The sequence below is a fragment of the Meleagris gallopavo genome, chromosome 17, assembly GCF_905368555.1.
Source record: "Meleagris gallopavo chromosome 17, MGAL_WU_HG_1.1, whole genome shotgun sequence".
NCBI lineage: Eukaryota > Metazoa > Chordata > Aves > Galliformes > Phasianidae > Meleagris > Meleagris gallopavo.
Window position 1 is genome coordinate 7,718,124 of NC_139420.1, and position 14,042 is coordinate 7,732,165.

Below are 14,042 nucleotides of genomic sequence, written 5' to 3' on the forward strand. Positions count from 1 at the left end.
CAAGTCAAGGAAAAATAAAAAGCATTATGAACAGCATACACTTCAGAAAATAAACATATCTTAGAAACATCTAAAAACGTGAATATCTGTTCCCAAGTTAGATCCTAGAGGCATTACTACGTATGCAAGGAGTGCCCTCTCATGTGTGCTTTGCTCATTGCAGTTCTTCACAATTCTTCAACTCGCAGGCTATGAATAACCATTACCATAACATTTCTAAAAAAATTAATCCCCAAGGATTGCAACATCTATGCTGAGGAAAAAAAAAAAAAAAAAACAGGAATAGTTGTCTCATTTCTAAGAATAAACTGAAAAAACAAACCACTGGAGAGCAAGCAGCTGATCAGAAAAGTTACGTAGCACTACCTCCGGGTTAAGGTTTTAGTCTACAAATTCAGGTTACAAGATCCAGTACCACATAAGTAGATGAAGACAATCCAAGTGTCTTAAAATGACACCCAGTGGCTCTAACTCTCAATGAACAAGTAAGAAGATATTTTTTCTTAACTCTTTTTGGTATATGTTCTTCTCAAAAAGACAACTGTTAAATAACTCTTGGAAATTATTTATTTGTTTTTACAATGTATATAATCACAGTGAGGAGGGTTGTTGTTGTTGTTTTTATCCCTCCACTACGTTGTATTACTGCTATTCTGTGATTTTAAGAACTTCGGGAAAGGGAAATATAAGCAGTATATGCACACTACAGTTTTCCCCTAGCAATACCACAACCTTCACTTCTGCTGCAGAGACATTAACAGAATAATTCCACTGGACTGAACTGTAAGAAAAACGTAACTCCACAAAGCTGCCAAACTACTATATGATACTCATTATTACAGTATCTTATTAGGGAAAAAAAAATTGATGCAGAAAATGACAACCTAGTGACCAGAACATAGGTTATACTAAATATATTTCACAGACTCCCCAACCTGACATTTAAAAGATTGTTTAAAGCATGCCTACTTGTCCTAGGTCCAGAACCGAGGGCAATATAGCCACATCCACGTGATCTAAAGCTCAAGGGCAGATATTTCAGTGTGGGAGACAGAAGTGCAGTCATGCAGCTATCACAGCCTTCAGATCTATGCCAACATGTTATGTGGATGCAACAGGGCTTGGCTCTATCACATGGGTGACTAAACAACAGAACAGATACATTCTTTGCCTCTCAACTTCCAATTGGTAAAATAAGAACTACCCTGCCTGCATTATAGACAGTAAGAACACTGAATGTTATACAAAATGCCAGAAAAAAAAAAATTATATATATCACATCCTATTATAAAGGGTACACAAACTTGCCATTATATTCAAGAGAATTGTCAAGAAGCAGTACTAAGAATGGGAGGAATGGGAACAGAGAAAGTTGAGATAACTGCAACTCCTTAGTAACAATAAAAGCCATGCTCTATTAATTTGAACACATATCCCAACAAGGATATAAAGTTAAAAAACCCACAAGTACAAATGCCTTAATGTAATTAGCAAAAAAAAAAAAAAAAAATCACTCAAAAAGGAGAAAGGGAAAAGGATTTGAAGAAGGCACTACGTACAGCAACACCACCACCACCACAAGTAAATATATATATTTATATTTATATATTTATATAGTATTTAAGATAAGAACATACGTGGAATGCTGTGACTAATTCTGGGCACAAGAAAGAGAGACAAACAGAACCAAATCTAGCAAAAGGCCTCGAAGATGAGTGAGGGACTGGCCTGCTGGTCATACAAATAGAGGCTGATTCCTTCCATTGTTAGACCTAGAGAAGGCACAGTAGAAAACTGAACCTTACTAATGTGTATGAACACCCAACAATAAAGAAATGGAACCAGGCTCTTCTCACTGGTACCAGCAAATGGACCAGACGCAACAGGTACAAACTTCAACGTAAGAAACTCTATTTAAATATAAGACAATTTTTTGTGCATGAAGGTGGTCAAACACTGGTTGCCCAGACAAGCTGCAGAGACTCCATCCTTGGAGGTATTCAGAACCCAAGTGGGCAATGTCCTGGACAAGTGGCTCTAGATGGACCTGTCTTCAGCAGTAGGGGCAGGACTAGATGACCTCCAGAGGCCCCTTCCAGCTTCAACTCTGCTGTGATTCTGTGACATGGAAAGACAGCAACAAACACACGAGTCTCAGGATAACGTAACACATCAAGTCTACTAAAGCCAAAAAAAAATCTGCTCAACAGTTTTATGCTTGAAAAACTGGAATGCATCTTTCTGTAAATTAAGGACAGATTGTAAGCAGGAGAAAAGGACTGGAAAGTTCCTTGCTCATCAAATTAAAAACAAGAGGCCTATTCATGAGAAACATTATGTGGTCAAGTCACATTCTTTTCTTAGAAGTTCTACACATAAGGGAGGATGGGCATTTTACTTGCAATTCTTGGAGAAAATTTTAGGTTGTTATGGATTACTACAGCACATGTGGATAGATACCTAAAGATATGCAAGCAGTCAGAAGTACAAGAGGATGAGCAAATGTCCTTTTGCTTTTTTAACAGGTCTGATCACACGATTAACAGCTGGAGTGAATTAAGAAAATACCCATGCAAGCTATTTCACTGAATTCCCTCACAGTTACACGACAACATCTAAATCTCTCCTGGCATTTCATACACAAATGCCTCATGGCTCAAAATCCCCTTCTCTTTCTGTTCTTTCTTTCAGATTTCTTCATCATCTGCATAGACAAAGCCACATTTTTAAATGAAGCAGAGGAAATGGACAACGATCAGTAAGAGAAACCTGCACTGATGTGAAATGGGAGTCATTCATTCCAGTTACTTTTAGTTTATACACACGTAGAGATTCTTTTTCCATCAGCTAAACTCTTCAGAGCTCCTCTTTGTAGTTCCTGCTTGAACATTAGACTTTGGTTTGAACATCCTTGTAGCCAAACGCGCTCCAGTCTGACAAATCATTTCATCCTTGTTAGCAAAAGCTTTTCTGATGGGATATTAAGGCCGTAAATCAATACAAGAAAACAGTTAATTATTCTCACCCAAATACTGTCTGCTCTTTTGCACAGATCAAGTCTTAGATAACAAGAAGTTGGGTACTCTAAAATAGAATTTCACCGGACAGCCCACATTTGTACCCTAATTGCTGGTTATCACTCAAGACTTTCCCCTCAGAGAACCCGAGGACAGGGTGGGAAGCACTGCCTCAGTATTTCTGAATTTGAATAGTACAAAACATTTACCAAATGCCTCAAAGCCGTGTAGAATTTAACCATGACTAAGAAAGGAATACAAACACAGCTAATACAAGCTATAAAAGGCAGCAAAATTGCATGCTTAGGCATTAGAACTAAGGAAATCCAATGCATTTTTCTAGTTTGTTCAACGTTCAATTAACTTTTTTTTTGTACAATGTTGAAAAGGAGTTTGGATTTTCCATTTGTTTGTTTTCCATTTCTGATGTTTGTATACTAAAATAAATCAAGCTGTTGTCATGGGCCTGTTCAAACCATTTCCACTTCTGAAAGGACCTGTTTCTCCTCACACTCAAAGTGATTATCAGCTCTGCCCTCAAAGCTGTAGTTCCTAGTTAGAAAATGCTTCGTTCCCCTGCTGGGAAGGCTGCTCACCTCACAGCCATGAGCTCATCACACTGGGACCAGCTATTTCTCTATATCTGAGGGATGAATTTGCAACAGTTACTGAAACCTACACTTTAACACAAAATTAGACCCAAATTTAAACCATTTAAGCCACAGTATATTTTTCCAGTAATTTGAGGACAAAAACCAAACAAAACCTACACCCAAAACATCAGCAAGAACCAAGAGACCGTTCAGACGTCAGACATAGAATGTATCCCTCATTTTTGCTCACCATGCCAAGGATTCTCTTCACAGCCACGCAGCCTGCACAACTGAATAGAACTTTGCTAGAGCCAGATCAACAGCAAAACAAAAAGAGCTGCTTGGCAGGAAATCAAAAGAGCTAAATGAGCCTGATCTGATTTGCCTGGAGGGAATTCCCAAAATATAATTTAATTCCTGAAACATCCTTTTATCTTTGAACTTCTCAGTGACAATCACACAAAATATTTTGAATAGCACAACTGATGAGCCATCCTGCCAAACAAACACTGCAAACGTGAGTTTCACGTGGTGGTGGTGGAAAAAACACCGCAGCCACATAATGAGACCCACACTAAGTTACTCTGATCTGTTACAGATCAGAGTATTTCTTACTGTAATCATATACTCATTACCCATGTTTGGTTTAAAGTTGCAGTAGATAAGCAGATGTATTTGTGTAAATGTACTTGCTTATTAATAAACAACCAATGTTTAAAAGACCGATTTAAAAGATGGAGGAAGCAAGCTCTGTTAAAAGAAAGACTTTCAGGCACAGCTTTTTGTAATACAGCCTCTTTTCTTTTCTATGAAGTTGAGAAGAAGATGACTGTAATGGGAGCATGTACTCTAAGAGCTCATCTGGGCATAGAGCACACAGGGTCTCAGTGGTGCAGAAGGACGGGAAACAAAGTTACGTTGCATTACAGAAACATTGCTCAGGCTTCACAGTATTCTAAATGAACTCCTATTGCTACGACCTCACAAGAAAGAACTTGGGAGAACTGTGAGTGGTTAATTCAACCAAAGTTTGAATTAACTCAGGGTCTGAATGGAAATAAAAGCTGTATTAAAATCCAGAGTGATACATAACTGTGTTTGAAATCAAGAACAAACCTTCCCTGCTTTCTGTGCTGTCTCATTTCACAGCTTTAGTTCATAACGCTTCTTGGTTTTTGTTTGCCATCCTCTGAAGTATGGATCAGCTTAATGCACTGGCTTGATTACAGAGTGGAAATGCATTTATTCCAAACACATGCAAGATCTCAGCTGTGATATTCCCTATGAGCATTGTAGATGCTGGTGACAAAAATAAATGTATTTTTACATAACAAAACATATACCAAGATAAAGGCTGATAAAGAAGCGTACATCTAGTAACTTTAATCTCAGAAAACCTGGATTCAAAAACCATTCATTTTTCTATTGCTGAAGTAAAAACTTCAGTATTTAAGAACTCAGATTTTTTTGCAAGAAATTACAAGCCACATCTGTTAAGCTCCCTCTTCTGGTTCATCAGCAATATGGATTAGGTTTTTAGATGCATGAATTTCAAACTTTCCCAGGTGCATTCTATCAGTAAGATCCAAATGGATTTTTTAAATAATTATAAAGGAGCTTCTGATATTGAAATATGCAACAAAAGTTTTCAACTTCAGACAGAATCACAGAATGGCCTGGGTTGGAAGGGACCTCAAGGATCATGAATCTCCAACCCCTGCCATATGCAGGGCCACCAGCCTCCCCATTTAATACCATACCAGGCTGCCCAGGGCCCCATCCAACCTGGCCTTCAACACCTCCAGGGACGGGGCATCCACAGCCTCTCTGGGCAGCACCTCACCACTCTCTCTATAAAGAATTTCCCCAGTGCCCTCCTGCTGCTTCCCACTGACAAGCTGTACCTAAGAAGTCCAGTTACTAAGAAGGGACACCACCGTCATGTGAACGTGGCTACCAACCCTCCACCAAGATCTCTAAGAACTTTATAAGCACCATCATCTATTTGCTATTTCTATATCCAATCCAACCTGAAATTTCTGTGCTCAAAAAATATCGGGGTTGTTAATAAATCCTCAAAGTACATTTTTCCTCTTTTTTAAATCTAAGATGGCTTAAAACAAACTGCATTTAAATGAGGAAAACGTACCACACAGATTTAAGTGCCTCCTTTCCAGGATCTCTCATCTCTGCTGTGACTTCCAAAGCACTTCAGTTGGGTAAGAACTGCTCTCAGTAATCAGAAACAGTTGAGGAAGCACACCAATGCTACCTAGCATTCCTGCTGTTACCACCGAAACACAGAGGAGTGGCATTTCACATAACAGTCTCAGAGGAGAGGAGCTGCATGCAGTAGAAAGGGAAGCCACCACACTTATTAACCAGTAAAACGGGAAGAGGAATAAAAAAAAAAAAACCCACAAAAAAACCAACCAACAACCAAACAAGAAACCAACAAAACAAACAACTCAGGAGCCAGGAGCATGCAACTTCGCCTCTGCTTCATCTGACCAAAAGTTGTTTTCCAGTTCAGCCAGAAAGCTCATTTATATTTCTGTTCTTTAACTAAATAAAAAAAAGAAACAAAGACTCCTCTGTGATTTTTCCATAAAGGAGAGTTGCCCAAGAGCTCCAGCTTCTGCAAACACCAAATCCCTCTGCTTTAGCAGCAGTTTTCAGTCTCCATTCCAGAGAAATGCAAAAGAAAAAAAAAAAAAACAGAAAAAAAGTTCAAATATCTGTAAAATAGAGTTCATTTTGGAGAGATGCAGAATTCCAGCAGACAAAGCACCATCTCGCAGTGGTAAAGTAATCAGAGCTCATTAGTGTTTATATTTTGCACTGACTGTTAGTAACACTAAGACAACTGCTGCAGCTGCTGTGCTGCAAGCAGACAGAACTGCTCTGTCTCAGGTAACAGCCCCAGAAATTAGCAGAGCTTAGCTGATAGCTGTGGGTTTCAACATTAATGGTGGTGCACTTTTAACACAACATTCATCTGACCCTTCTACACACTTTCCTTGTCCTTACCAGTATTTTATGGAAACAGAATTACAATGAATACTCTTTAAACAGGAAACTCTCACTGACAGACTCTGTTTCAGCTCTGAAGCTCTTTCCCTGGGCTGTGCTCTTCTTTTTGTGACTGCGAGCAGGCAGAACTTTAGGAAACACTTTCGATAACATTTTTAAAGCAGTTTTCTGGTCTTAATAAACAAATAAACTTAGAGTTTAAAATTACACTTTTGTCTTCAAATGTTCCATAGATGAGATATCCAATTTCGAGCAAAAGACTGGGGGGGAGGAGAAAAGAGGGAAGACATGACAATCTTTTCTCCTTCAGAGGGATCCATCAAAACCCTGCTGGATCCACTCTCCTAGGGAGGGAACCACTGCAGGAAGCCCAGCCTAGCAGACAAGCTGTCACAGCACGCCCGTGGTCAAAGGCTGAGACAAAAGCGATGCTGTGAAGAGATTGTACTGATGAAAAGATAACATTCTTCCTTTGTCTTTAAACACGTTCATACATTGCAAGCCCTGTCATTCCTTCCGAGGCAGACACATACCTCAGTAAGTAAGGTGATGCCTCCGGAGCTGCAGAAACAGTAGAAGCTTTCTCAGGACTGAATCCTCAAACCATACACGTTTATCTAGGAACAGTTCTAACTAGAAAGAATGCCATTTTATAAAAATATAGGAAGCTAGATGATAAATCTGGCCTTAAATGGTATCATTAACTAAAGTGACTGGTAAGACTATGCGAGCAATGGACAGGAAACTGCAATCTGGAGTACATTCTATTAAAATGGATTAGCATGTAAAGGGCAGACCCTGAGTTAGCTAGCTAGACAGTCAGAGTCACTGAAGCAATCAAAATCAGCCAGTGGGAAACAATCCCGGAAGGAACAGGTAATCAACACCATCTACTCTTTACAAAACATTTCCTTGCATGGTCAGACTTTGCCAAGTACACTGAGGTGCACATTTCTTAAAGTGTTTATCCATCACATACACAAAAACTCTTAGAACACTATTGCAAAGATTTTATTGCTCCATTATTACTAATGACCTCCGTGCCACATTGCAACAGAATGCTCCTGGATGCAACTTACAGCTAAGTTACTGTTAAAAGATGCCTGGTCTTCACAACTCAGAAACGATGCTGGTTTAAAGTAGTAAGACAGTATTGCACCTCACACAAAAAAAGTTTAATAACCCAGCAGGAAATTCAAGTTAAACAACTTTTGAACACAAAAAGTTATCTACAGCTTTTAGTAAAAGCAGACGTTAACCCAGAAATATTTGCAGTTCTCTACATTAGGTTATTAGTATGAGAAATAATCCTGATGAAGTTCCTCTTGATAGAGTGATACACTTTCTTACCTTTGGCCATTTAGGATTTAGAAGTCTTGCTTTGATGGCATCATCCAGGGCCTTGTCATACTGCTGGATTTTCATGTAGGCTGCTGAACGGTTACTGTACAGAATGCAGTTCTGAGGATCAACTCCCAAGGCCTCATTGTACAACACGATTGCTGTGTGGAAGTCACCATCGTGGCAAGCCTGGTTGCTCTGTCGAACTTTCTCAACAAATTCTGCTTTGCTCAACATGGGGCTGTCAGGACTTCTTCTTCCAACAGCTTTGGATCCAAAGAAAGAAATCTGTGGGGGACAGGGAGGAATTCCAGATTAATGATACGAAATGCTATTTAAAAAACAAAAAAAAAAAAAAAACCACGAAAAATATGAGAATACTAGACCCTATAGCAGAAATTGAAGTCATCAGCATTAACGTATAATAAATTTTAAGTTCAGAATCACATTCTTTAAAAATTAGTTATTATTTTCCCAGTACATAAGCAACAATAAAGAGCTTCAAAAAGCATCGTGTTCTGTATGAATGCTATCTTCCAGACACTGCTTTTTTTAGGCATGAGATGTCTGGTTTAGTTTCTGAAGTCCACATATTCAAAGCATTTTCTGCTCACCTATATTACCGGATTCTACAAGACCAAGCACAGTCCCAAGGTAAAGAAGATTACCAGAATGCATGGCAGGTATGAACGATGAGATGATGCTGGTGTATCTAAAGTCCAATAGATCACAGAGAAGCACCTGCGTGCACAGACAGTAGAAGAACTTATAAATTCTCCTCAAACCAAAGAACTGTCACTGGTACACGGGCTCACAAACTTCTACATCCAGGCAACTGCAGGCTGCAAATTGCTCATAAATCAGAAGAGAAGAACAAGTCTGGGTATACTCGCAGAAATTAGCGGGGCACACAGGGCTGTTGGTTTATATTACCAACAGCCAGCATTGCAGAGCCACTTCCTGAACTGCTGAATTCAAGTAAAACAAAATAAAGGAGAATGGGCTTAAGACTTTTAATTAAAAAAAACTCTAAAGACATACAGTTCTAGTTCCACTGATTCCAGTATATCCTTCCTCCACGCTTCATTTTCAACATCCCTTATTTTCCTCAACCAGTCATTAGCAGTCAATAACAGGTTTTGTCATGTATTCCCTTTTGTCTCTCAAAGAGCCTTAAAAAAAAAATAAAACAACAACTCAGCAGCAATACCTCTGTACAACTCCGACAAAAGACCCTTGTAAATTGTGCAGTAACTGTACTTGGCAACAGACAACATGTACATACAGAACGTGCCTGGAAACAGTCATGAAAGAATAAGACAGTACTATAATTGAAATTGGTATTATCCATTTTCAGTTCAGCAGACAGAAAAAGGTTAAGAATATCACATGTTGTTACCACAACACAATCACAGGGCTTAAATACATTACCAGAGTCAGCTGAGTCATATTTTTAGGTGCAAGGGGAAGCAAAGTGCAAATTGGCATCCTGCCTTAAGCATCAAAAAGAGTCTATTTTTTTTTTCCCCAAGTCAAAAAACAATAACAACAAAACCATTACATTTGAAACCAACAATATCTTCCTTACGATCTTTTCCCTCCTAATCAAGTTTTTCTGACAGGTATTTGTCTAAACTCTTTCTACTCAAGGTGGCTCCATGCTTTCCTTGAGTAATTCAATTCAATCAGTTCATGATTTTCATCATGAAAATGTTTTTCATGATATCCACCCTACCCACCCCAAATCTCCATAGCATTTCTTCCTTCTACAGCAGAGCCCCAAACTTTCTTCCTCATCTCTGCAGTTTCCCCTTATATAGTATTCTGGATAGTACGTAGCTTGAACTTTGTGTTTATCTATTATTGGGAATAACATCCTAAAAAGCAAATTTCTGCATACGTGAAAATTAGCACAATATGCAGTTCATCTTCAAAGGTACCAGCATGCTTATCTGCTCTTAACCAAGCACAAGCAGAACTCCCTACTAACAGCTACAGCACAAGGATCTGAGCAGAACACATCTCTTTACACCAACCAGTGCAATAACTCACATTTCTAGGCGCACGTGACCACAAACTTCATCATGTGGTCAGTTTAATATAAGCTGAGAAGCTGCAAGGACAGAATGTGAAGATTTAGCAACTATTACACGTGGGGAGATGCTGAAAGCCACAGATTAGGCAAAGTCTGAGAAGAACAGCCAGTCACCAGAAGGCCACAGGTGGCTGGATGCACCGCAGAGACACAGGGCTGGTAAGGCTCAAGTACCTACATAGAGACACAATGCCTTCCATGGAGAATTGATTCTGTTAATTTTATAGTAACTTAGAACTGACACTTCATAGACACTACAGGGGGGAAAAAAAAAAAAAAAAAAAAAAAAAAAAAAAATCACAGAGTTACCAAAATTCTCACTGTTAATAAAGACTACAGAGCATTTTAACCTGAGTAATAATCCCCTCAAAAGACTGTATAATCTCTAACACGAGACCTAAAGAGAGGAGAGTTTGCATCAGTTGATAAGGGAATAGTGATCGATGTCACATAATAGTAAGACAACTCTGCAGGGCCTCTGATGTGGTCCTACCAGTTACTGATCTCTCAACTGGACAGATAAGGATTTGAAAGGTGGACTGCTCAATTAATTAGGAAGTGGTTGGATGGCTGCAACAGAGGGCTGTGGTGAGCAGCTCCATACTCAGGTGAAGGCAGTACAAGTGGTGTCTCCACGGGTCTGCCTTTGGACCAGGACTCTACCACCTGTTTTAGTGACACTGACAGAGAGATCAGGTGCACCCTGAGCAAGTTTGCAGATGACACCAAGCTGAGTGGTGCAGCTGATGACAGAAGGAAGGGACGCCATCCAGAGGGACCTGGAGCTTGTAAACAACATGGAAACTGACTTTTTACACGGTATGATGTGCCGGGACAAGAAAGAATGGCTTTAAACTAAAAAGAGGGGAGATTTAGATGAGGAAATTCATTATTATGAGAGCACTGAGGCCCTGGCACAGGCAGCCCAGAGCTGCGGGTGCCCTATTCCTGCAGGTGCTCAGAGCCATGGATGGGGTCCCAGGCTGCCTGAACTGGTGGGCAACAGGGTTGGGGCTGGGGAGGTTGCAAGGTCCCCTCCAACCCAATCATGTTGTGATTCTGTGAACTGTGTATGAGCATGCTGAAAGGCTAAAACAAAATCAAAAGTGCAAATTTTATAGGTCTTTACTAATCTCATTAGAGTCACCTCTCAGGGACAATCCCCCTCAGCATCAACATGAAGTATGTTTATGACATACTGACAATCATTTCAAGAGAAGAATGTGAAAGAGCAGAAGTTTTTAAAGAATAGGAGAAACACACTGAAAACTTGGTGCAGAGGAAATGGAAAATAATAGAATAATTAAAACAAAGTAGAAGGAAAAATAAAGCAGGAAGAAGTTCATTTTCTCATTAATCGTCAGTATGATATGGATACAGAAAAAAGTAATACAAGTTGACCTCCTGAAGCCAACTACTACTATTCAACAGATCTACCATTAGCGTAAGAGAAAAATCTAATAAAAACTAAAACTAACAGGCAGGTAGCTACTTCACCCTCAGTCTCTCATTACAACATGATCATCTCTAGAGACCTGCTCAGTAGGAATGGAAATAACTGGTATCTAGGCAAGGAAAAAAGAATATGCAATAGACAAGCAAGATGTTTTCAGCTTCAGTCAAGAGAAGGATAAGATGCCAAAATACTGTGAGAAGACAGAAAACAAGGTATGACTGATATGTAGCATTAATATATGCACAGACTGATACTGTTACAGTAATGGATTTCCAGAATGCTGCAGTTTAGACAGTACAGAGTATCAGCAGTAACAACCATTAATGATGCTGCCACAGCCTTACCTGGACTGCAGGTGAGGATAATATATTCCATCCTTAATCACCACTCTGTATTTCAGAGTAAAAACAGAACTGCACTAATGACACATGCTGTCATCCAAAAATGCACCCAATAGATCCAGTCTCCAGCTTCCAAATTCAGTCAGTAGCATCACTCTTAAAACCAAACTGCTGAGAATTTCTTCAACAGCTGGAATGTTGGATGGAGGAACAGTCTCCATGAGAACAGCTGTATATTCAGTGCCAGCAGTGCAGTAAGATCTATGTCACCTATCTGGACTTCAGTAAGACCTCTGACACAATCCTCCATAACACCGTTCTCTTCAAATTGGAAATATATGAATTTGATGGGCAGACCATTGAATGGATGAGGAAATGGTTGTGAGATTGTGCCCAGAGAGTGGTGGTTAATGACTCAATGTTCAGATGCAGATGAGAGACAAGCAGTCCCTCAGGGTGCAAAAAAGGCACCAGTTCTCTTAAACACTTTCATCAATCATATCAACAGTTGAATCAAGTGCACCCTCAGAAAGTTTCTAGATTATACCAAGCTGTGTGGTGTGGTCAACACACCTAATGGACAGGCTGCAATCCAGAGTGACCTAGACAAGCTGAGCCGTAGGCCCAGGTGAACCTCATGAGGTTTACAAATCCAAGTGCAAAGTCCCGCACCTAGGTTATGGCAATCCCTGCTATCAGTACAAGCTGGGGGATGTAATGATGGAGCAGAGCCCTGCTGAAAAAGACTTGGTGATACTGGTGGATGACAGCCGGATGTGAGCCAGCAGTGTGCTCCTGCAACCCAGAAAGCCAATTGTATCCTAGGCTGCATCCAAAGCAGTGTGGGCAGCAAGGAGAGGGAGATGATTGCATCTCTCTACTCTGTGCTGTGAGACCTCACCTGGAGCACTGTGTCCAGAGGTGGAGTCCTTAGCACAGGAGAGACATGGATCTGATGGGGTGCATCCAGAAGAGTGCCACAAAACTGATGCAAGGGATGGAACACCATCCCTGTGAAGATGGGCTGAGAGAGCTGCGGCTGTGCAGCATGGAGAGCAGAAGGCTGTGGAGAGAGCTGACAGCAGTTTTTCAGTATCTAAAAGGGGCTGTACAAAAGAAGGAACAGACCCTTCAGCATGGTCTGTGCAATAGGACAAGGGGAAATAGCTTCAAACTAAGAAGGGAGATTTAGATTGGATATAAGGAAAAAGTTATCCACAATGAGGGCAGTGAAGCACTGCACAGTGCCCAGAGAGGCAGTAGTGCCCCATCCCTGCACACAGCCACGGTCAGGGGATGGGGCTGTGAGCACTGATGGAGCTGTGGGTGTCCCTGTGGGGTGTCCCTGTGATGGCCTCTAGGGATCCCTCCCAACTTAAACCAACCGATGACTCCATGACCTGCTGTGCTACAGGTACGTGTTTAACACGCACAAAAAAATATTTCTCAGCTTTAACAAAATAGACTTATCCTAGAGCCCATGGTGGTATACGCGTCATGGTGATAGCCGTGCTCTCCTCCACACAGAACCACGCTCCAACAAGCTATATGCAAAAACACACGGGGAAATAACGGTCCGCACGTGAGTAAAGGCGCAGGCACCGCTCCCCGCTCCCTCGCTCCTCAGCCGGGCGGCGGGCAGGGAAGGGGCGGGAAGCGGCGCCGCTCTCAGTCTCTCACAAAGTCCCGGGAAGAACTGCAGAGCGGCCCGCGAGAGAACCGCGGCTGTGCCCGAGGCCCCGCCGTCCCGGAGCCTCGTTCCCTCGGCACGTCCGCCCCGCCCTGCCCCGCTCCTCACCTCCGCGGGGCCTTCGCTTCTTCCCCCTCCCCGCGGGATCCGGCCGGGGGACGCGGCCCGCCGCGCGCCGCAACTTCTCCCGACGCCCCCGGGAGGCCGAGCGGGCGGGAAGCGACCGCCCGCCCCGAGGGCCGCCCCGCCGCCACTCACCCGAGGGGGCTCCGCGTCCCGCTCCCGCCGCTGCCGCCCCCGGCCCCCCGCTGCGGCCCCCGGCGGGGCGGGCGGCGCCGCCTGTTGCTCCATCGCGCTCCGGCCCCTCCTCCTCCGCCGCCGCCTCCGGGGGCCGCCGCCGCCCCTCGCCGGACCGATCCCGCTCCGCCCGCCCGGCCCGCGGCGCCACGTTCCGGGCCCCGGCTCTGAGGAAACCG

General features: G+C 42.0%; 1 protein-coding gene across 1 annotated transcript in view; it reads right to left on the reverse strand.

The window, feature by feature from the left end:
• TTC28 (tetratricopeptide repeat domain 28) overlaps positions 1 to 13,951 on the reverse strand; it is a 126,483-nt gene extending 112,532 nt beyond the window's left edge. The window contains exons 1-2 of the mRNA XM_085238228.1: positions 13,825 to 13,951; positions 7,994 to 8,272 (exon numbers count right to left, since the gene is read on the reverse strand). Coding sequence (XP_085094354.1) covers positions 7,994 to 8,272; positions 13,825 to 13,917 — 372 coding nt within the window. The 5' untranslated portion in view covers positions 13,918 to 13,951. The remainder of the gene's footprint in view (positions 1 to 7,993; positions 8,273 to 13,824) is intronic.
• Positions 13,952 to 14,042: the final 91 nt, after the last annotated feature.